The sequence below is a fragment of the Aythya ferina genome, assembly GCF_964211825.1.
Source record: "Aythya ferina genome assembly, chromosome: 5".
NCBI lineage: Eukaryota > Metazoa > Chordata > Aves > Anseriformes > Anatidae > Aythya > Aythya ferina.
In genome coordinates, this window is record NC_140301.1 from 28,575,017 (window position 1) to 28,597,378 (window position 22,362).

At 53.1% G+C, this 22,362-nt stretch overlaps 1 protein-coding gene and 3 long non-coding RNA genes across 9 annotated transcripts in view; 1 reads left to right on the forward strand and 3 right to left on the reverse strand.

Moving 5' to 3' along the window:
* Nucleotides 1–15,452, reverse strand: part of ACTN1 (actinin alpha 1) — an 85,349-nt gene extending 69,897 nt beyond the window's left edge. For 5 of the 6 annotated variants that reach the window (XM_084519486.1, XM_084519484.1, XM_084519489.1 and 2 more), the window contains exon 1: nt 15,263–15,452. In XM_084519486.1, the coding sequence (XP_084375612.1) occupies nt 15,263–15,367 (105 nt within the window). In that variant the 5' untranslated portion in view covers nt 15,368–15,452. The remainder of the gene's footprint in view (nt 1–15,262) is intronic. The other variant, XM_084519485.1, reaches the window with a different exon arrangement.
* LOC311436918 lies at nt 1,333–3,186 on the forward strand. The gene is made up of 2 exons (XR_014693171.1): nt 1,333–1,413; nt 1,592–3,186. It is a non-coding gene; the product is annotated as an uncharacterized lncRNA (long non-coding RNA).
* On the reverse strand, nt 4,618–14,284 carry LOC311436919. Its single transcript, XR_014693172.1, has 2 exons — nt 14,182–14,284; nt 4,618–5,269 (listed from the first exon to the last, which is right to left on the reverse strand). It is a non-coding gene; the product is annotated as an uncharacterized lncRNA (long non-coding RNA).
* Nucleotides 15,453–16,800: 1,348 nt separating the features above from the next.
* Nucleotides 16,801–21,483, reverse strand: LOC311436917. Its single transcript, XR_014693170.1, has 5 exons — nt 21,275–21,483; nt 20,543–20,758; nt 19,503–19,539; nt 19,259–19,423; nt 16,801–18,401 (listed from the first exon to the last, which is right to left on the reverse strand). It is a non-coding gene; the product is annotated as an uncharacterized lncRNA (long non-coding RNA).
* Between the last annotated feature and the right edge of the window lie 879 nt (nt 21,484–22,362).

The following is a 22,362-nucleotide window of genomic DNA, read 5'->3' on the forward strand; positions in this document are numbered from 1 at the left end:
AGTACTGGCCAAACGGCTGAGTGACACACGTACAAACCCTCTGGCCACAAGGCACGCTCCCATTTCCCAGACTGCTCACTGTCAAGCCTGGATAGCTTCAGGCATTCATCTGGGACTGGCGTCCCAGCCAGAAACTCCCAGAACCTCTTTTGGAAGAGATCAGGTTATTATGGAATAAGTTAACTCCTGGCAAAACTCTCTCAGCTTCAAGCTTACACCAAGCTGAATGCAGCCCAGTCCGGTCCGCTCTGTGGTTCCTAAAAGCATTAATTTTCTGCTCTCCCTGCAGCTCCCTGCGAGGGCTGCAGGGAGGAGCAGGTCCCTGCAAGAGGGCTGATGGCAGACCGCGCAGCTTCACAGGAATACCAGCCTGAAACACATTGTTTCAGGGTCTCTGGTTAAGTGCTAATCTTCTTCCGGATTTGGATGCCAGCCCTGATTATGAGAAGTATGCGGTAAACAGAGCCTCGCCATGTGATACGAGCGCTTAACCCTCTTCCTGCTGGCAGCCGCGCGTCAGCACAAAGTTGCAGTGGGAACAGCAAAACCCCGTTTCCACGGGCTGGCTGGCCTTTTGTCCTCAGCTTGGTGCTTTGCTGCCATCGCCCTTGGAAAGCCGCGCTCACAGCGGAGGGATGAATGCCATTTCCACCAGGAGCAGCCCCCTGGAAGGCCGCTTTACGCGGTGCTCGGCCCCGTTCGGCCCCGAGCAGAGGGCTGGGCAGCAGCCACGGCCAGGCCGGAGAACAACGCCCGTCTGTGCGCAGCTTCACGGGGACAAGGGCATGGGCAATTCACATCCACAGCGGGGGGCTCTACCTCATCTTGTCTGCGGGCCAGGAAGGAATAATCCCGCTCCCAGCACACTGGTTAACCAGCGGGTGGGCTTGAAAAGACAGGGCACGGCTGTCCCAGCCCTGTCCTCATCGAGCAATCGCTGGGCACTAGGGTGGGCACTGGCTGCTGCCCTGGGGCACCAGGGCCGCTGTTCCAGCACCCACTGCAGCCAGGGAGGGGAGAGAGGCCTGAACCAGCAGGCAAGGAGCCAGGGAAGGGATGGATTTCAGCCCCTGCTCCCTCCCAGGGGATCAGGTATCCTTATCGTCAAGGCAGGCAGGACCGAGTCTTCGCAGGCCTCTTCCTATGGGTTGCACAGATGGCCTCAGAGCATCGTGCGTGGCAAGGAAACATTTTCTTCCTGCACAAATCGGGCAGATCAACTCAGAAAGCGGAGTTTTCGCAGCACTACATTCAACTTGGTACTTAGCAAGCCTAGCCACCCTTACTAGTGGCTCAGGACCTCCTCACATCCTACGTCCTAAGCACTGCACTGGCAACTGCTGAAGGAAGTTAGTCACTTCCACATTAGACTGTCTCCCACGCCATGAGCAGCCAGCCCATTTCTGTCGGCAGGTAAGGGATTGTTAAGCCATTTAGAACTCATTTCTTCCCTCCTCAGCTGCCAAAACTGTTAAGCCTCTTGCTTTGCTTGGTGGGTTACTCTTTAGCACTTTTTTTCCCTGATGCTTAAGAACCCAGCCCTGACAACGTGGAGCCTGCCTCCAGCTCTCTGTGGTTTCTCTCTATTTAGGACCGCCATATGACAAGTCCCAGACAGGAAGCTTCAGCACAGAGCCCTGACGCGTTCATGCTGCAGACTTTGAACTACACTTGAAGCAGCAGAAGGCAGGGACATATAGGTCTGTATGGGCAGCAACCAGGCAACAAAACAGAGCAGAGCAGCATGCATTTGTTAGGGAATAAGGAGCCAGGCACCCGTGAATGGAGCAGATGCAGCAGAGCACCTCCCTGCTGACAGGGGACTCCCCCTCGGCTCACTGTGGGAGCAGCCAACCCACAGCACTGCCCTTTGCTCCCCAGACTCCCTAAAGCAGCCTTGGGACTCTTTAAAGATGGGGATCAGACTACTGGTACCTGCTCGTGGAAGAAGTCTGATATTCTGCAAAGCAGCATGGCAAAGGCTCCAGGTTTTAGGCTCTCAGATTCTCAGGGCTAAAGGCTGCACTGGCTGGGCACCTTTGTTTCCTCAAAGCTCCAGCGACTGGATCCGTGGGAACTACTCTGGGCTCAGTCTCTGCAGGGCCTGAGGAGGAGGCAAACGTTCCTGCAGAGGCAACAGAAGAAGCTTCTTTCCCAGCTCAGCAGCTGCTGCACAGCATTTCTTTGACCCGCTATTAAGAGCTCTTTTCCAGAAGGCAAGAGACTGCATCGGACTTGACAGTGAGACAGATGCCAAACCCCAGTCCAGGGCCAGTGCTCGGGGAACCAGCAACGTGATGGTCAGAACACAAATCCACTGCTACTTATTTCCACAGGAAAACCACTTAAAAGCCTCATTTTCTTAAGCTCTCTCCCATTCTCCCGATGCTCTCTCACCGTGGGGAGCTATGTAGGTTTAACTTCTCCCTTTTATCTGTTCGGTAGATTCATTTTAACCCCGATGAAGTCCATTCACATGGCTCACAGCTCAGGTCTGCAAGCAGTTACGCCAGAGCAACGCAGATGCTGTGCCTTGCAGGGTGGGAAGGAGCAGCCGGGGACAGGTACTCCGCAGGCAGCTCTTGCTAGCACAGCCCCTCAGCGCATCAAGCCTCCAGCACGGCCCCACTGCTTCCAACATTACTTGCTGGTGTCAGGCTCATTTCCATTCCCCCACTCCAAAACCCTTCCCCCATGCATCTCCGCTATTTCGCATGGCTGGAGGTGGCTTTAAGCAACATTCCTACCTAGGGAGAGCTGGCGGACAGCTTATTCTTTTCACATGCAGACTAGAACTATCACCTGGTCCAAGCTGCAAAAATTCAAGGAATTTGGGCAGGGTTTTAAGAGAGTGAGAACGCATTGCTTTGCTTTCCAACCAGCATGAGGTGTTCAGAAGCCTCTGCTTTTGCTCCAGCCCCAAATACCATATTGCTGAGAGACCGGTTTCAGGGTCAGCTTTGGCCACTTTACTGACAGTCTGCATCCAGCTGAGAACGGGTGACAGGTAAGTGCATGCAGACTGGTCTGAAGACTGAAACTGCACCTGGAGTGAGTCCTGCACCGAGTAAATGGATGAAGAAAGCACTCACCATTTGCATACAAAGAAGTTAAATAAATTAGGTGCAAAACGTTAAGATTTGGCAGGTCTTTGGAATCACTGACTGCCAATTTGAAGATACCTTACATCACCTTCTGGCAAACTATCTAGAATATACTTTGCAGGCTACAGTTACACAATACACTTGTACACTAGGGCTGCAGAAGTACCAAATTTCACCAGCCAAGAAACAGATAAGCACTACATAAATTACATTAAGAGCTCTGGAGCATGCTATTCCTAATATATGTATGTAAAACATTTTGCCCACTCATATCTTCTTGGGAAGGCAAATGTGCGAATGGGGGGATAAATTAAACTCCTGTCAGTTTGACAGATGCAGGCATGTTGAGCTAGTATTGCTACTCCTATTGGAAGGGGAGCAGTTTTTCGCTGCACTCCAATTTCATGACAAATAAGCACCCTTACAAAACCTTGTCAACAGTTCACATGAGAAGTAGTCATAGGAGAATGTGACTTATGACTTCCCAATCCATCATACAGGAAGGTCAGAGGGGAACAGGAGCAGAACTGTGTTTTGTCAACACCTCGTTCCTTGCCCTAGCGTCAGGACAGCCCTCGCAACCCACAGAGGCACGCTTAGCCAGAGTACAGCTGCGTGTGCACTGTACCCCGGAGTGTTTCCCTGGATGGGATGAGCAGACTGAATCCACACCTCGCATCCTGGATGTGCCCATGGCACACACTTCCCTCTTTCAAGCCTGCCCGCTGCTGTGCTGCAGAGAACCAGAGCAAGGCTTGCCCAGAGCTCACTGCCAACCAGAGACTTCCAATTAAGCTCTGAAGCGACACCACTGAAATATTATCTCCTTCACGAACAGACTAAGTTTTTAATAATTATCTTCAACAGAAGCATCTGCAAAAGCCCTTTCGAGTACCATACCGTTTTGTTAATGTATCGGAGATGAAAGCCAGCAGCCCACCTAAGCAGGACAACAAGCAGCAACCCAAGGCGGAGCTCTCAGTACGACGGCAGCGTAAGATGCCCAGAACACAGACCTCCCTCCTTAGCTCCTGTTAATGAAGGTGGGGGGAGGAAAGGCAAGGAGTACAGGAGGAGGAGGAATCTGGGACTGGGAAATACAGGCAGAAAACGAGAGATGAAGGAGTACCACCTGAGGCTTCAAACTCAAAGCAAAATGTAATGAAAACAGCATGCTTCTGTATATTCTCTCTGGCTATAGCCACATCAGAAACTCGCTCCAGTGTACTGCTGAGTTGGGAGGGTGTGGGGAAAGGACATCTCCTGCAATTTTAGAGTGACATGCTGAAAGCAGGCGTTTGGACCTAAAGACAACAGAAATACAGAGGCATAGCTCTGAGGCGGCCTACTACTAGGCCTCATGGTCATGAGAGACTGGGAAGCACTGAAGCAGGGTGTGCCAATAGTGGCCAAGACAGCACCTAAAGCAGAAATCCAAATGCATGGTACTAGCACAAGAAAACACGGAATTGACAATATTTTTTTCATTTGAGTCAAGTGGATTGTAAACAAGTACCACAAACACAGGCACGACTTTTATTTGCTGTAATTGGCATAAGTAGCCTTAAGAAAACATCGATAAGTACGTGCTAAGAGTCCATTTAAAATCTGTTAGCATCTCTTCAGTGCTGCTGGCCATCCAGTGTCTGGGAACCATGCTCAGTGATCAGAGAGGTCTGTAGTGCAAGGTGCTGCAGGGCAAAAAGCCCACTCTTTCCCCAGGCACCTCCTGGCTGCGAGAACAGTGAGGAAGATGCTGGCAGAGGTGAAGAGCACAGGGAAGCAGATAGCTGCCTCCTGCTCAGGCCAGCAGCTGGTGATCGAGGCCTGTTCCCAGGGCCGGTCCCGAAAGTCTCTGTACTCAGTGCTTGGCTGTCCACACTGACCCACAGGGCGCCAAGCACACGTCATGTCGTGTGGAAGATCAAACAGCGGACACCAGGGTGGTGAGGCAGGTACGCAGACAGCAGTACCAGAGGTCGACAGCCCGCACAGGATCCTGAGGGTGACAACATCTCTCCTCTCCCAGGCTAAATCCACAGCACGTGAAGTTGAACTCATGCTCAGAGTTTTTTTCCCTCTGTTCCTTTCAGCTGCTGGGAGCCATGGCGCAAGCCAGGCATCTCGCTGCACCTCTACTGCCCAGCACCAGGCAGGAATGAAGCCTAGAAAAACAGCAAGATGAATGCTCGAGAGCAAAATGAAAGCTGTGATGAGAGTGTTTTTTTGCTGTTGTTTTTGTTTTTAAACCCTGTCCTCCGGCTGAACAGGCTTCTCATCTTTCTGACCCCACCAGAGGCCAAATACCACAAATGAACACCCTGCTCAGCTGCTGAGTCCAGAGAGGTGGCTGACTGATGGCTGGCACCCGGACAACTAGGTATTTTACTTTACCCTGGAGGAGCCTGCTGCAAGGTAGGCATTTCCTACCACATAATAAAAATAAAACAAACCTTAAGTACTGCCATGTTACAGCTGCCTCAGTGCCCTCCACACCCTTCGGCAGCACCATGCGAAGCCAGGACTCCTCTGATGTGATGGAAGCGAGCCTCGTGCCTCACTGTGCTGCTCCAGGCAGAGCAGCTAGTGCTCAACGGCCTCGAAGCATCCCCAGCTTCTCCCAAAGCAACCTTGAGGACTGGGATGTGGGCACACCAGCTCGGGGCCCCATAGCTCCCCTGATGTGGGAAGCCCTAGCGGCGCCAGCGTGGGCCCACGCTAGGCTCACCCGGAGCCCCAAGCACCATGGGCAGCGATCGCATCACCCCTCACAGTGCCGCAGGCAGAAGTTGTTCCAAGGCCTGCAAGCGCAGAGGGTATAACACTCACAGTTTTACTTACTGTAAGCAGTTCACTAATTACAGTAGTAATGATTGGATTATGGCCAGTTAACAGCTTTAAAGAAACAAGCCATTATAGGAGGGGGAGGGAAATATTCCTCAGGGTCTAGGCTGGAAACCGCTTTCAGATTTCGGCAGTCTACCCCGTAGGAAGCTGTTAGAAGCTGGCTGGGTCGGGCCATTTGCAACAGGCTGCAACAGCGAGGAGCAGTGTAACGTGTCACTAAATGATAGGCTGGCACCTGAAAATTATCAGTGTTGAAGGAGGTGTGCTCGCAGGAACAGAAGGGCTCCTGTTCATGCGCTGGCCCCATCGGCTCCAACACCCCTACGTGAGCAGGCCCAGAAGACAGGTGTGTGCATGCAGAGCTACACAGACAGCACTGTGCCGATGATGCCTTGTTTCAGCACGCACTGCACTGTGACTACAGGCAGTTCAGAAACTCTTTCGCAGGGGCCTGCTAGCTCCAACCACGCAGCCGGCTGCGAACACCCACGGTATCAGGAGCCAAAGGCACTCATCAGAAACGGCAGCTAGAAATTTCCTTTCCCTAGCAATTTCTGCCAGCGCTGGAAGGCCCGCAGTTATCAGGCATTAATCCCTTAGTCCCTCTGGTTGCTAAAAATCCATACAAGGCACAAGCAGGCCCTAAATGAGGAAAGCCAACCCCTTGCATCCCCACCACCCACCCTGCCCAAGCAAGGCCCTGCACCACCTGGAGCCACCCCACAGGTGCCCACCCACCGCAGCCTCCCCCTGTGCATGTGCTCAGTGTCTCCCCTCAGCACCGTCCTGCTCTGCTTGGTCTTCTCCTCCTCCTCCCTGCAGAGATCTTTGGCTCAGGGCTGGCAGAAACCGAGTTTGGTGTCGCTGGCTGGAGGGCGAGGATTTCTGGCAAGGGAAACCAGTGGAGCTGGGCATCTTGCCCAGGGTGAGTTCACACTTGGCTCCCCACAGCTGGAAATAGTCTCATCCGCAGCCAGAGTTCCCCAACGGCCCAACAAAACCCTTGGGAAACAGCAAGTTTCCACGCGTTGGCCATTTTGAGGCAGTCTGGTGCGTGGTAATGAACGTGCTCCCTCGCTGCCCCCACCCAGCCTCCTCTGCACCGCAGCCAAAGGGTGCTTGGCGAGCAAGGGCAGGCTCCTGTGCCATGCGAGGAGCCCAGCACAGCCAAGACCAACACGACTGCTCCTTTGACCGCTCCTTTTCCTACAGAGCAGCACCAGAGGGAAGAGGAGGGCTGAACAAGTGTGCTCCCGCACCCCCCTTCCCAGCGCGCTCCTGCAGCTGGGCTGTTGCGCTCCTCACTTCATCTCCCAGGCCAGATAAAACATGTAGGAAACTCACCTGGAAGCATAAACACGTTTAAAGAGCTGCAACTGCTCTTGGCTGCAATCAAAATTTTCCTCAGGAAATTAAGTATTTTCCGTTGTGATAAAACCTGGCATAGGCACGGCCTCAACAGCTTTAAACAAAGTGTCTTTACTTTGGCATTGTTTAGCAATTAAGAAATCCATTTACTTGTTTTTTTTTTTTTTTTTCTTCTGTGGACCCAAATTTTTACAGTTTTCTTGTGGATAATACACTTTGGTAGCTGAAGTAGCTCACCATTTACTGAAGGGTACCTTTAAATAAGTGGAGGGGATCACAGGTAAGCACAGGGGCAGCAGAAGCTCTGTCCCTGCAGAGCCAAGGAATCCGGCCAGGAAGCACGGCCCCGGGACGTGCACATCACTTTCCATGATGAAGAAAAGAGCACTCTGCCGGGGTGTGGAGACCATACATGGATCTCTCTCCGTGCCTCGTTTCTCGGAGGCCTTTACAGGCCAGCTCCCGGAGCGAAGATGTAACAGCACGACTTCCATTTACAGCAGCGGTGAAGTCTGACTGCTGGGCATCATATGCTGCAGCGAGCAGCAGCAAGTGCCCTGGCTGCCTGCTCCGAAGGCCATGGAAAGCAGGAGCTCCTCCTCAGCTGCCAGCTGGCCTTGGCTCAGCACCTCTGTAGGACAGGAGAGTTGTCCTCGGCGTTGTAAAAGGAAGCACGAATTTTCTGGGCAAAACTTATCTAGCACAGCAGCCCCTCCTCACCCAGCAGCATCACTCAGCTAGGGGATGGCTGTGTAGCGATACGGAAGAGGAGTAAACTCTGCCCCAGTTTTCTGCGTGAGAAGTTTTGGTCAAGCAACCATCCCTGCAGTGATGCACGGTGACCGCAAAGTCACAGCCATGACCAAAGCGGCAGCTGGCTGGTACAAGTCCCCCTGCCTGCCCACCGACCACGTCAGCCATCTAGGAGGCTGTTGGTCTCCCTGCAGCCTCCCCTGCCCATGAACTATCACCCCCGGGTGTTTCTATAAGACTGTCCAGAAGGGATGAATCACTGGCATTCAGAGGCTCACCTGAAACTACTCCAACTACGTGACAGATGATAAAGGGAGCCTCACGTCGGTGGCGTGCAGTGTAGTGAGTGTAAATAGCCAACGCAAGGCATTTTCACCTGCCAGCACGTCCCATCCAGAGCTGTACTTTAGCCCCCGCGCAGTGGAAAGGCCAGTTCTGCTGTCATTTCCCATAACACAGGGATGAACACATCTGAGAGGCTTTCAGTCTATCTATACAGAATGACAAATCAGAGTCACCTGGATGAGAGGCCAAAGTCCTGTTTCAGAGTGTGTGTACCCCAGCCCCGCCAACAGGAGCTGTTTTGGTGCACTGAGGGCAGAGAAAGCCTCTGCAGAGACCATACCCTACTGCTGCAAAGCAGCAACAAATTTAGAAAAAGGAGAAGAGAGGACAAGTGCAGGTGAGGGCCTGAGGACAGCTGGCTGCATACTGACCCAACAAGGGTTGGCTTGCAAAGGCCTGACCCAGGCCTTACCAGTAGGATGCACGCGTTGCCAGCTGAGCAGGAAGGACACAACGACATGAAACCAAAATAGGAACAAAAAGGTTCTGCTTTACTGCCCGATAGGGTGCTCAGAGGTTAAGCTGGCAGCGGGCCACACCACAGACATCCTATGGCCAAGTTCTGCTCGAGGGCGGTGAGGGAACGGGAGCAGGGAAGATATGGCAGGGGAACAGGAAGGCGGCCTGTTTGCTGAGCACATCACTGCTGCCGGGCCTGCTCACTTAAGCATTTTTGGGGTTGGCCCAAGAATTCCCCAGTTGTGTCTCAGGGATGTGGGTGATTATTCAGAACCAAGCGAGGCTGAGGTAGAGGAGGTCAAAATGCAGCAGTGGGTGGCTCTAGGGACCTAGATAAGATGGGCTTTTGCAGTGTGGCTAGTGCCAGACCGAAGGTCCCGCCGCTGACAAGCCTATCTCACCAGTCTGCATCAACTCATCCCCACAGATCCAAGCTCTGGGTAACATGCTTCAGCCCCGGTATCCCACAGATGGAGCAAATCCTATGTCCCTAGGAAGATGACAACTCTGGACCTTTCTTGCTCAAGTGACATTTTTTCCACCTGGCAGCTGCCAGGCACACTAAGCACGTGCTTCATGCTGCCCCTTCACAAAGTTCATCTCTCGGAGAGACAGTGTTTTACACTGCAGCACAAGACTTGTGGAAGTCATGCTAAGCATGTTCCTTATGGTAATCATCATGTTCCTAATAGTCACACAGGGCAAGAAATCAGGTTTATATACATACATAAAAGAATAAGCTCTGTTCCACTCTGCTGCCTGTCCTCCCTCTCAAACACCGCCGCTCAGGTTGTACAAAACACCACCAGAAGTCACAGCAATACATCCAGCAAGCCCCTGGGCAGACTCTACATATTTGAAGTGAAACCAATCCACCCTATTTGCTGTATATTAGCAGCTTCCCAGTGTTTCCCCGAGACAGAGCTCCAGCCTCTTTTCTACACTGACTGCTTTCTGCACCTCGCCATCAGACGGAGCGCAGCCATCCCCGCCAGCCTAACGATGCCCCAGAGAAGGGCCCAAGTGTCAGGCACTATAGCGATAATCCGCAGGCAGCTGGAAAGAGCCCTCAGCCCTTCTCCAGCAGCCCCGTGCTAGTTTTCACCATCTCTGTCACCTCTGCTTGTGCCAGCCCTAAGAACTCCAGGCCAGAAACTTCAGCACATCCCAATGAGGCTGAAGAGGAAAGTGCACAGGCCAGGGGGGCTCACCGAGTGCTGCTCCTCCTGCAGACAGAAACACACGGGTGGGCTGTGAAGGTGCATCTCACATGAGAAGAGCAAAGTGCCTCCAGCAGGAGCAGCTGGGGCTCGTTATTACAATTCACAGTGGCCACTTGGGCATTGTGAAGCACAGGTAGCATCCCCTGTAACACACGGGGCTTCTAAAAGCATGGCCTTAGCATTCACAAAGGTTTTTACTGAACAGGTTTACCAGCCCACGTTCTCACAGCTACACTTGATTTTCATGGCAAGGCACCACCACCCCACACAAAAGCACCCATTTCCTTCTAAGGGCACAACTTCTCACCAGACTGCCAAGAAAACTGAAGTTTCTGCTTAAAGACACCACGTGGCGGGGCAGCAGACCACATGCCCCCAGCTACCCCATGCAGCACTGCAAGCGGGCAGGGGGGAAGCAATGTCATCACATCAGGCCTCTGCAGCTCCACACCAAAAACGTCATGAAATTCTTGTGCCTGTGATTTGGTAAGCTGCTTGCCTGAAGCAGCGCGTGAGAAGTTCCCCAGACAGGCACATTTTACATCAGTGGGCTGGTAGCTGGATGCCTTTGAGGTATTTCATCCGTCCCTAGAGGATAAGGAGGATGAACAATTCAATCCTGTTTGGCAAGTGTCTCTCCTCACAGTGGCTCCTTGGGGTCTGTAGCAGCAAAGCCTTCCAAGGAAGGCGCAGTCTTCTTTTCAACCCATGTTTTCTCCTAAGTTTCTCTCTCAAACTGGCTGCTGCATAGGCGGTAAGTCGCTGCAAAGCACGCACGCCTCATTCATCACCTATCTGAAGGGTACGATGAAAAATAATGTTCTTGTCAAAAACCCACAAGCACACTTCCTGATCACAAAACACACGAAACCTGATCACAGAAAGCAGGAGGCAGCTCCCCCACTCAAGGACAAGTAGCTGATCTACAAAGCCAGATACTTGTAGAGACCCCCTACAGCAACTTCTCACCTTATCGTTCTGAAGAACAAGTATCTGGCGACAGCTATCTGTGTTAAACAGCAAAAGCTTGATCTGAAAGATAACAAGTACCTGGTGACCCGTATTGCCTGCCTGTATGACGGTAAAACAGCAGCTGAGTGAGCAGCCACACTGATTTCCCCATCCTGCTTCTACACTGGTATCAGCGAGTGCAAAACAAGGCACGGAGAATCCTACGTGCACCAGGGACACCCTGCAAAGACCACGAGGGCCGTTCATGATCACCTGCTGATTGTCATCGTGTCACTTACAGAGGGAGCAAAGGGGCCAGCACTGCATAGTCACCACCAACGAGCATTTATGCTGCTGCTGAAACTACAGCGGGAGGTACTGAGAGTGACTTTAGCAAGCTAGAGATGGCGTGTGGCACCGCGCCTCCAGATGGGCCCCCAGCAGCCACCCGAGGTGCAGCTTTCTGGAAATGTTGCCACCCTTCTCAAACCAAGGAGGGAGGGCACTCGAACCAAGGGGAAAGGAAGCGGTGACTGCAACTTGTACGTCTTGTCAGAGATATTAGTCACCCTCGGTACGAGCATGTTACCAGCAGCCTGGGAGGTGGGGTGTTTCTGCGAGGGACGTGAGCTAATTTCATGAGTATTTTCTACCCTTAACAACCCCACCTCAGACACAGAGGTGATTAGCACAGCAAAATTCAAATCATAACGAGAGCAGTAAGACCTGTCAGGTGCAGACACAGCCGTGCTACCAGATCCATAGCTTTCGGGGGTATGGGACCACCCTTGCGTTCATATGTATCTCCAGATGTAGCTCATGGCAGAGGGTTTGGGAGATTGCCATTCCCGACTGAGAATTTCAGCAGTTTCATGAGTAACAACTGTACGTAGCATTTCTTCAGGGCAGAAAACGTGCTCCAGAAGCTTGTGCTACCACTGCTTCAGCAGCACTGTACACCAGAACACTTCAGCTCTCTCAGCTGGTCACATCATTTACTGCCACAGGGGTGCCAACCTGGGGAGGCAGAGCAGTGCCGGACAAAGACAAGGCACATTTATTTCATTGATACCTTAAAGAGAAGCATGACTGTGTCTCCTTACAGCACTGAAGTTGTATGTGGCTGTCTTCTGTATGTTGGAACCAACACTGCTTCCTACTCACACTGTCAAGTCAGCAGCTGTCAAGTCTGCAAGCGATTCAGCATTTAAAGGGTTTGTTTCGCCCCCAGCTCTGCAGTTTGGACGAGTCACTTCAGGACACATTTTAAAATAAACTCTGAACAACCAGCCCACAAAATGGGCAACCAGAGGGAGAGCCAGAACCACCCCCAGCCCCCAAAAGCCCCCAGCAGCACCCCAGCACCACCTCAGACCCCTCTGGGACACTGGGGGGCAGTGGGAGGAGGCTGGAGGTGCACCACAGGTGCTGAGCACCCAGCAGCTCATCCAGGCACTCAGATGCTCCTGCACCAAGAGCCCCACAGGGCCCTGGAGAAGCCTGGCCATCTGCAATCGGGAGGGAGAAGTGCCTGGTACAAGCTTTCTACAGGGCAAGCTGGTGTGCCCCGACCGACAGCTGCTTTTCAGGTGGGACCTTGGCAATGGCTCTCAGCAAGCTCTGCTTCGTAACGCTGGAGAACAGCGAGATCGGTCTCGTTATGCCTTGGCCAGTGCTACGCCACGGCCTGACTCCAGACAGGAAAGAAGAAAAAAGGGAGAGGAAAGACAAGGCTGTTAGAAGAAACTACTGAGATGAGTCCAACAGCGCAGAGAGGAAAGTATTTTAATCCCCAGCAGAGACCCTGCTCCCGTACAAAAGGCTGTGCAGAGGCTCAAATCAAGCGAGAAGTAGCAGTTTGTTCTGCACATTACATTTTTTGCCACTTATGAATAGCAATGCTGCAAGGAGCTCTTTGAAACCTCTCAGAGTCTCTTCTGATAGGCACAGAAATGCCTCCTGTGGAAAGCTGTGTGACTGGAAAGCTGTTTTGCTCCGAAGCACTGTCGCTTCATCCCCAAATTTTAAACCAGCAGCTTCCCAGGAAGGGGCAGGTGGGAAGGTGTGAGACCAGTGCCTCTTGGCTATGTCACGTTTAGAGGCCTAACTTCACCCTCCAAATATGAAATATGAAATTCACTCTGCCATCCCTCGACCTGTGTCAAAGCAGCTCACGAGCCCGTACCTCGAGCCCTGCCCCAGCCAGCTGTGCCCCTCTCAGCGCAGTAGGAAACCTGCGCACCAGCTCCCTGAAACCTGTCCTCCTTCGAGCACAGCACACCTGTTGAGCCCATTCCTAAAAATAAAATAAAAATCAGCAGATCTCCCTGCTTCTGATGCCTGCCATTGGCTCTGCTGAGCCCAGTAGTAATGCCACAATAACTCGGTGGTACTTAAACCCCTGCACAGACCTTTCCTCGTCTCTCTTTCCCCACACTGGCACGGAAGCTTTGGGGTCTACTGCTGCCAGCACCCGAAAGCGAGTCTCACCCATGGGAGAGGCCTGGCTGCTCTGCCTGCAGGCAGCGAGACGTCAGCGATCTCCCGCTGATAAAGGCCCTGACTGAATGGCAGTGCTGCAACAGGCACAGCGATTTCTAAGAGCTGATCGTCCAAACAGCCATTTATGTAGGCAGAGAAATCGCACGTACAGTCAGGATTCATAAACAGCAGAATTAAGTTCACATAGCAACATCCCAGCCTTCTTCCACAGCAATTTTCTGCTTCTCAAATCTCGGTGCCCTTTTATTTCTAGGCAGACAGGCTTTTAGAAATTCTTTAGCTGTTCCTTACAGGAAGGAAAACCTAAAACACGTGAACCAACTAGAAAGCCCCAACAGTGGGCCAGAAGAGAGCCGACAGATCATTTGGGAGGCGTGAACCCCTCCGATTCACCTTGGTAAGCTATCAGTCCTGAGCAGGGAGACAGAGGTGCAGCTGTAATTACTGCAGTGACTTCATTTTGCAGGTGAGGAGGGGTTACGGTCTCAGCACACCCCAGGGCTGTGCCTGCTGGATGCTGTTACCTCCTGCCCTCTGAAGCGAGCCCCAAGGCCCCAGCACGGTCACTGGGAGCTGCTGGCCACGTAAAGGAACTGGCTGGGATAATTTCCGAGCAGACACACGGATACCTTCCAGCTCCCTCCCGGCTTCTCCCCTCCTGTGCGCGCACAAGTAACCCAAGTTAATGGAGCGGCTCTCTGTCCCCCTCTGCTGATAGGACCACGAGGACCAAAAAAACCTCCTGGAAGGAGGTAATTAAGGAAGCCGTGGCCTTCGGGGCACGTGCCACACAGCTCCTGCTTTGGGGCTCCTCGGGAAGCCAAAGGCTGGGCTCCTGCTCCCAAGGACCACGCCAGCCGCTCCGCTCCGCCTGCCCCCAGCGCCCCATGAAAGGCAAGGAGCTGCGCACAGCCTGAAAGCCATTTATTTCCCCTTGTGGGCAACGAGCAGTGCTGCCCACCTCGCCCTGCGCCCCAGGGGCTGTCCCAGACCCATCTGCAGGGCTGGAGGCAGCGATCGCAGCCAGGCAGCCCTCCGGAGCAGGAGGAAACTTCTCTCCCTCCATGAGTGCATGGTGGCAGATAAGCCACCGAGCGAGCACAGCCCAGACCGAGATTGCATTCCTCCTCCTCCTTTGTTGAGGTGCGAGCTCGCACACCGCCAGCTCGCTCTCAATTAAATGTCCTCGCTTGGGTGCTGCAATTCTCCTGCTGCCTCCCCGAGCGAGCGAGGAAGCCGCGGACAGAAGCCCCGCAGCTCTCACCTCCAGTTAACCCGGTGGCGATGGGCAGGAGAGCCTGGCAGCCCTCCACCCGCAAGCAGCGGAGGTGGGAAGGGAAGGGAACGAAGGGGAACGAGGGGGCTGGAGACCGAGAGACCCCTTACGGGGGGCAGCGGCACCCCCACCCCGGCTGGCTGGGATGCGGGGCTGGGAGCGGTCCCGCACGGGATGCTCCGGGCTGAGCACAGCGAGGAGAGCAGCGGCCAGGCTGCAGCTCCCCAGCTCCCCTCCCCGCTAGTTCAAAAAAAAAAAAAAAAAAAAAGGGCCAGAAAAGGGCCGAACGTTACCATTTTTGGACATGACTCGGCGCCAGCCCTGCCCTAGCAGCCCCCAGCGCTCAGCCCGCCGCCGGGGCCGGGTCCCCCCGGGGTGCACCCTATTTTTTTGGGGGGGCTGCCCGGTGCCCCCCGGTGCCCCCCGGTGCCCACCTTCCGCTGCTGCTTCTCCCAGGCGGGGTCGAGCAGCAGGTCGCGGTCCCAGTCCTCCTCCGGCTGCATGTAGTCGTTGGTCTGCTGCGGGTCGTAGTGATCCATGGCGGCAGGCAGCCCTCCGTCCCTCGTCTGTCCGTCTGTCTGTCCGTCCGTCTCACCCGTCTGTCCGTGCGTCCTCCCCCCCCCCTGCCGCCCCGCCCCGCCCCGTCCCGGCTCTGCCGCTGTGCCCGGCCCGCGGCCGCTCAGCCCCGAGCAGGCGGCGGCGGCGCCCGCTCCCTCCCCCCCCTCCGCCTCCCTCCCCCCCCTCCGCCTCCCTCCCTCCCCTCCGCCTCCGGCCGCGCGCGCCGCACCGCGGGGGCGGGACCAGACGCCGCGCCCCGCCCCCCTCCCGCCCCCGCCCGCTTCTCATTGGTCGACCCCGCAGGCGGCGCGCCGCTCATTGCGCCTCCCGCCCGTCCGTCACGCTCCCGCGGCCCCGCCCCGCGCCCCCCCCGAGGCTGAGGGAGCGGCGGGGTAGGGCGGGCAAGATGGCGGCCGGGGGCGGCCGGGCGGCGGTAGCCGCGGTGCCATCCGCGGGGATGTGCCTCAGCTGCCGCCGCCGGCAGCCCTCCTCCCTGTATCGGCCTCTAGACACAGAGTACAATATGTAATGCACAACCACACACAACGTAAAGAAATAAAGAATTGCGATATCACTGCATTAAAACATAAAGAAATAAAAATTTGCGATATTTCTGGCTGTTTGAGCCCCTCCTCACTGCCCCTCACGTTCACGCCTCCCGCTCCTCGCCTCTCCCAATCCCTCCCTGCGTTTCTGGGAAGTGCCGCAATTTTTCACTAATCCCGACCCTTAGATCCTCAAGGGCTCCGTAACAAAACTCTTGGCCGCAGTTTGCGAACTTACGGGCAGCAGCGTGGGGGGCGGAAAGGAAAATAAATGTCGCTTCTGGACTTGGGACGCTTCCCGGCCCCGCTTGACCCGCTGCCCTGGTGCGGAACCGTACCGGCGACACCACAGGAGCGCAGCGATGCTCCCGGGGGGTGCCTGTAAGCACAGCAGCACCCCACTTTTCCTCCTGTAGCCTCCTAAAGCTCTCTGTGTGATGTTAATGCCGACCTCCTTGGGGATCCTTCAAACCTCGCTGGACCAAACAGGGCTCCAGCGAGGTCCTTCTGATCCGACAAAAGGGGAGCGGGTGCTCCTAGGGCAGTGGGAACAGTCGGACCCACCTCCTACCCCTTCAGATGAAGGAGCCCAAGGACACTCGGGTAGCTCTGCTCGCTGCTCTTTTGCTTAACACATCGGCTACAGGTCCAAGCTTCCCTGGGGAGATAGCTGTTCCCTTGCCAGGAGCATCCATAAGCTCCTGTAGGAGGCCCAGCAGGTGAGCTGGGTCACTGCACAGCAGCACACAAAGCCGTGTGGAAGTGGTCTGCCCTTTCTGGGGAGACTCACGGCCAAGTTTCAGCTTTTATGTCCTGCAGGTATTCAAAACCATTGTAGCTCTGTGACTTAGCACTTAAATTTGAACTGCGTGTTGGACTCTCACAGTTAAGATCTCAACAAATTAACACTCGCATCATTCTTACCCTCCCAGCCCAGGACATGTTACCAGTAAGAACTCGGCACCTCTGAAATGCAGACATTTATCTGGTGGAATTTAGGGGGCTATAGCATGCCGTGGTGGATGTGAGGAAGGAAGCTGTCTCATGGCCAGAGATTGGGTAAAATCTATGCTTTTAAGAAGTGTCATGGAATAACAGTGACAATACTCATTATCCAGGGCTCATTTGATGTAAATGAGACAAACAAATGCACACAAAGGCAGGGATACTGTGTTTTGGGGAAGAGGAAAGAAGGGGCCTGGTAAGGTACAAGACCTCATATCTCCCTATCAGGGCCTCTCCACCTGAGTTGTGTTCCTCTTCTACCCTGCCCTGTCCTCCCCTTCTTCAGTTCTCTTTCCCTGTACTTCCCATTTGGCTGAACTTCCAAAATTGGCTCCCTGGCCCTGCACCCCAGAGCCAATGTAGCTGCTGGGACAACTTCTTCTCCAGGTACTCGTGCCATCTCCTCCTGCTGACTCGGTGTCAGCTGTGCTTGTTCAGAGCAGAAGATTTAAGGTTAAACTGACTTACAACAGCTGTTTTCATACTGCAAATGGGTGTAATTTTCTAATATTGTTTGAAGTGTCAATGTGTTAGCTCATCCTATAAGGACACTGATTTTACTTTTCCAACAGAAGAGTCCCTTGATTGCTCTCTTTGCTTTCACAGTGTCACTTGAAGGATGGGATCGGGAATTATACATCTGCTCCCATGCCCTTGTTATTATGTACCCACTGTATCTACTTGTATCCTGAAAGATTAATCGAGTGCATTACAACGTTGCTTGTATACTTATTTGCCTCTGCTTCCTCCCATTCAGCCCCGCAGAGGAAGGAGCTTGCTGCTCAGACACGCACGGGAGCATCACGTGCCAGCAAAGCAGGCTCGGCTCAGGCAGCTGCCAAGCTGGTTCTGCAGAGGGATGTAGGGAGTAAAATCAGACAACGGGTACCTAACCTACAGTCAGCAAAATGACCACCTCAGTGGGGTCAGCATCCTTGTGTTAAGGTGTGGGCACAGTGACCTCCAGTTGCTTGTGGTAAGGGCTTCCTTTTTTTCCATGTTTTACCTGTTCATTGTCCTGTAGTGAGGGGCTGAGGACTTGTTTGCTCACACCTTTTGTTTTCCTGTGTCAGTCTGAAACGGTGTCCCATGTCATGGTCCTTGCACAGTTCTGTGATATGGCCCAAATGATAAGGAGACTCAGGGAAGGGCCAGAGATGCTAAAGACAAGAGCATCTGTCTTCAGGCAGATCAAGCCTGTGCCTCCCCCAAGGCCAAGGCAGAGGGAAAACAAGAGAGCCTCCTTATTTCTGGACACCGAGGGTGAAATCCAGGCTGGCTCACCCCTGGTGCCACGTAGCTGAACACTCAGCTTTGAGTCTGTTCTCACTCTGTCTCTGCAGAGCTTGCCGGAGGACTTGCCCGTTGCCTGCAGATGTGAGATCAGGAATTTGCTGCTGCTCTTGTTTCCAGTGTGCCAAAACCAGCCATGGAGCGATCATGACAGGCTTTGGAGTGAAGTCCTCTGAAAGGGAGCAGCAGCAAGATGGCAGCAGAAAGGCAAGCACAGGGATTAGCCGCTTTCCAGCTCCACCCTTGCCCTCACAGAAAATCTTTTCTCATGAGAGAATCATTGAGCTCTCAGACCTATCATTATTTAGCCCCAGCTTAAAAACTTCGCTTAAAGATCCCTTCCCTTCTCTTTGATGTTCTCTGTAATTGAAAGCCTGCAATTCTCTAGCACAAAGCTTGAAAAAAAGTAGTGCTCCCTCATCTGTGGCTACCACCAATGCAGTGGTACCCTCAGGCTGTTTTCCAGCAGAACCCCCCTCCATCTAGAGCCAGAGAGGACTTTCCAGGAAGATGGTCAACAACCCTCTCACTTCTGAGGAGGAGAGCAGCTCCCCCACCATGCTTTAGCCACAGTGAGCTGCACCAGCAGCCCTCCCTCCTGGCCCTGCCACCAACCTGTGAACTTAAGCCTTGGCCAGAGCAGTGATACAGAGTGATACAGCACCATCATGCCATCTGCCACCAGTCTGGGACACACTGGGTCCCTTCAGTTAGTTACTACATTTAGGGCATGCAACAGTAGATTATGGTTGTTGCAACAGTATGTCAGTTATCCCCACCTGACCAAAACCACCACCACTCTCAGGTGTTTTAAGAGAGGTGCTTTGGGAATGCCTGCTGAGGTTCCCAGTGCTGTTTTACCAGTCTGTACTGGGCTGGAGCCCCCAACTTTGCAGAAGAAGGGCATCTCTAGGGGAGACTTCAAGTGAATGCTGGGCCTGCCAAGGGGATTACCAGAGAGCTCACAGCTCACTCAAGTGATGCAGCCCCTGGGAGCTGGTATAAGACCTGACTGTGCACATGGCTTACCGTGTTTGGTCCCTACATGATGCAGGCCTGTAGAGGAAACCACAGAGGACAATGGACAGTGGTGCACACGTACAGCAGTGCCACTTGCAGGACATGAGGACTCCATCTTCCATTCCCCTTGGCATTTGTAAGGCTGTAGCTGGAGGGCTGTCTGGCTTCGGGTGCCTGCTTGTAAGATCCACACCAGTTGGAGAGAGTCCAAAGGAGAAGTAACAAGAAGGCTCAGAGGTCTAGGAAACCTGACCTTTGTGAGGAGACTGGGAGAACTCAACTTGTTTAGTCTAGGGCAGAAAAAAATGAAGTGAGACACAGTAGCAGACCTCAAATATGTGAAAGTTTACCGAAAAGTGGAAGTCAGTAAACAATTTGCCCTAGCTGCTACAGAACCTGCTAATGGTCAGGCTAGTGAAGCACTCAAGCACACCACCAAAGAAGGCTGCTCAATCTTCACTGCTGGAGGCTTTAAAGAACAGGTAAAGGACCTATAAGAGGTTGAACTTTTAGGATAGGTCAACAGATCCTGCTGTGGGCCCAGAGGATGAATGTTATGTCACCTTCCAGGATCACCTTCAGCTCTGTTTCATAGCCCTGCAGCACAGTCTGCTTCAGAGGGCAAGACAACACCATGAAGAAACATGACAAGGTTGTAAAGAGACTAGTGATGGAAGAAAAGCAAATACAGCTGCCGGGAAAAGGCAGGGATGTGAAATGTAAAAGCAGACGCATGGAACATGACCTTGATGGTCCCATCAACACACCCATGTGTGAAACATATTGCAGCACAACAGCAGCTGGAACTCAAGGCAGCTGAGAGGTAACTAGGGTAAAAGGGGCTGGGGGAAAAAAAAACACAACAACAACAAAAACACAAAACACCACACATTTATGTTGACATAAACTGCTTCAAATCCACTTTCTGACAAAGAAAGATGCAGCTCTCCTGCATCATGGCCAACAGCAAAAATCACCATCACTATTCCAGATGCTGAGACAAGATGCTTCACTCCTGGTTTGACTTTCAAACATGACTTTCGTGGCCTTTCCGCCTCATCATGTTTTTAGCATAAATTGTCTATTTCAGTAGCGAGACAGGTCACAGTGACATTGGACTCCTGGCAGCAATCTATACATATAATCAGCACTTGGGTATGGAGCCACAACAACAGATAGTTCACAAGGAGCTGAGAAAATACAGATCTGTATGATTGAAGGGACCCCACACCCTCATCATCAATGCTCCCATATGACATGAGTGCTCTTAAAACTGGGGTTATTAAATGTTACCTGTGGTCTTCAGGATACCAGTCAGGGCTCCTGTAGCATTATCTAGTGCTTGAAGGCTGCCCTGGGAGATCGGGGAAAAACAGCTAAGCTGCAGATTTTTGGTGTCTTCTGTGCTGTGCCAAGCCGCCCACAGTCACCAGCAACAGAAGTGGCATAGCTAAGCACAGTGTGTTGTGGAGGAAGAGCTCATTCTTCTTAGAAAAACAGTTGGTGCAGCTGGAAAACACACCAAAAGCCTCTCAGACACAGCAGCTTTTTCTCAGGGTGGCCCAGCAGTGAGCGGGGAACCCGATGCTGAGTCAGCAAGGCTGGGCTCCACATTCAGATATGCATCAGAGGTGGAGCAGGCCCCATCAGCTACACTGAAACCCACTGTGCCATTAACTTGCCTTCCTAAAGGACACTTGGTCAAGCCCAAAGTTCTCCATCCCATGAGGATGGACAGCTAAGGGCTTTGCTTGAAGGAACCATTTCATCCTGCTCCTCCAGCCGGTGTGGGGAGCAGCTGGGCAGCCAGCAGCCTGCCTACTTCCACAGGGCAGATTAAGCTTCTGTGCTCCAAAAGCAAAAGCTGCTGTGTAGCAGCTGCTGTGGGTTATGTATACTTCCACACAAAAAGTCATCCTGTGTGCGTTATGCTTTTCTCCTAACTGGCTCACTCTCCCTGTTAGTTTTTTCCTTGGTACAACAGTGCAGAGCCACCCCAAATAAAACCACACAGTGCAAAGTTACCTCCTACATCAGAGAGCTTCTTATTCAGGAAGCAGCAGCAAACCCCACATCCTCACACTCGCAGTAGCTCTACCACCAGGAGGAGGATACTCGTGGAGCAACATGTCGGATAGTGTAAAATGGAGCTTGGAGAAGACGAGCAGCAAGTGAGGAGGTGCTGACGGGCAGCACACAGCAGGGACAGCAAGCGAACCAGCTAAGCCAATCTCCCCAGCTTCCTTTAATCTCTTCTCTAGTAGGATTTCCCCCTCCTCACCATCGTCTCACATGATGCACACCTGTGACCCTGCCTGTGACAGGAGGCTGCAGACCAGCAGTGTGAGCCCAGGGCTCCCTGCAGTGTTTTGTGTCTGCTGTTTTTTTTTTCTGAGCAATGCTTACCTGTTTGTGCCTTCCCTCCAAGCCTATCACGAACCTAACCAACCTACCGTAACCCCCAGCATCCCAACCTCATCCTTCCACAGCGCAGCAGTGAAAAAGGGCTCAGTGGCTTCTGCTTTCAGCTGACCAGGAGCAGCCTGGCCGCAGGCTGCCTGGTGGGGAGACCAGCTCTGGGAAGCACAGGGCACATGGGCATTTTAGAGAGACAATAACCTGCCATGGCTGATAGCAAACTCACCTTAGAGCCAGTTACACTGTTATAGTCATGAAATCAGGGTGTTTTAAGCATAGGAGCTGCTGCACCTCAGTTTTTTGTTGCCCCTGCACCCAAGGTCCAGGGCAGCAGGTCACTCAGTGACAGCAGGGCAGCTCCAGGGGTGTGGTGGGAGCCCCCTTGCAGACAGAAAGGCTCTGACCCTTCCTCCATCTCAGCATTTTGGTGACGTGCATCCTGGCATGTCTTCTTTCTGACCAACAGCCCCAGAAAGCTGACCCCATGCAGGTATCACTGCTGCAAGGAGGGAGGGCATCCTCATCTGGGCTACAGAGAGATGACAAGAACGTGCTGTGAGGTCAGTGTGCTGGCCTCTGCCTCCTAATTACTCATCTCTAGCTTTTTTTTTTTTTTCTTTTTTTCTTTTTTAATGACCTCATCTCATAAGGTATTTTCACTCCAGTAATTCCTGTGATGATTCCTGAGCTTGCAG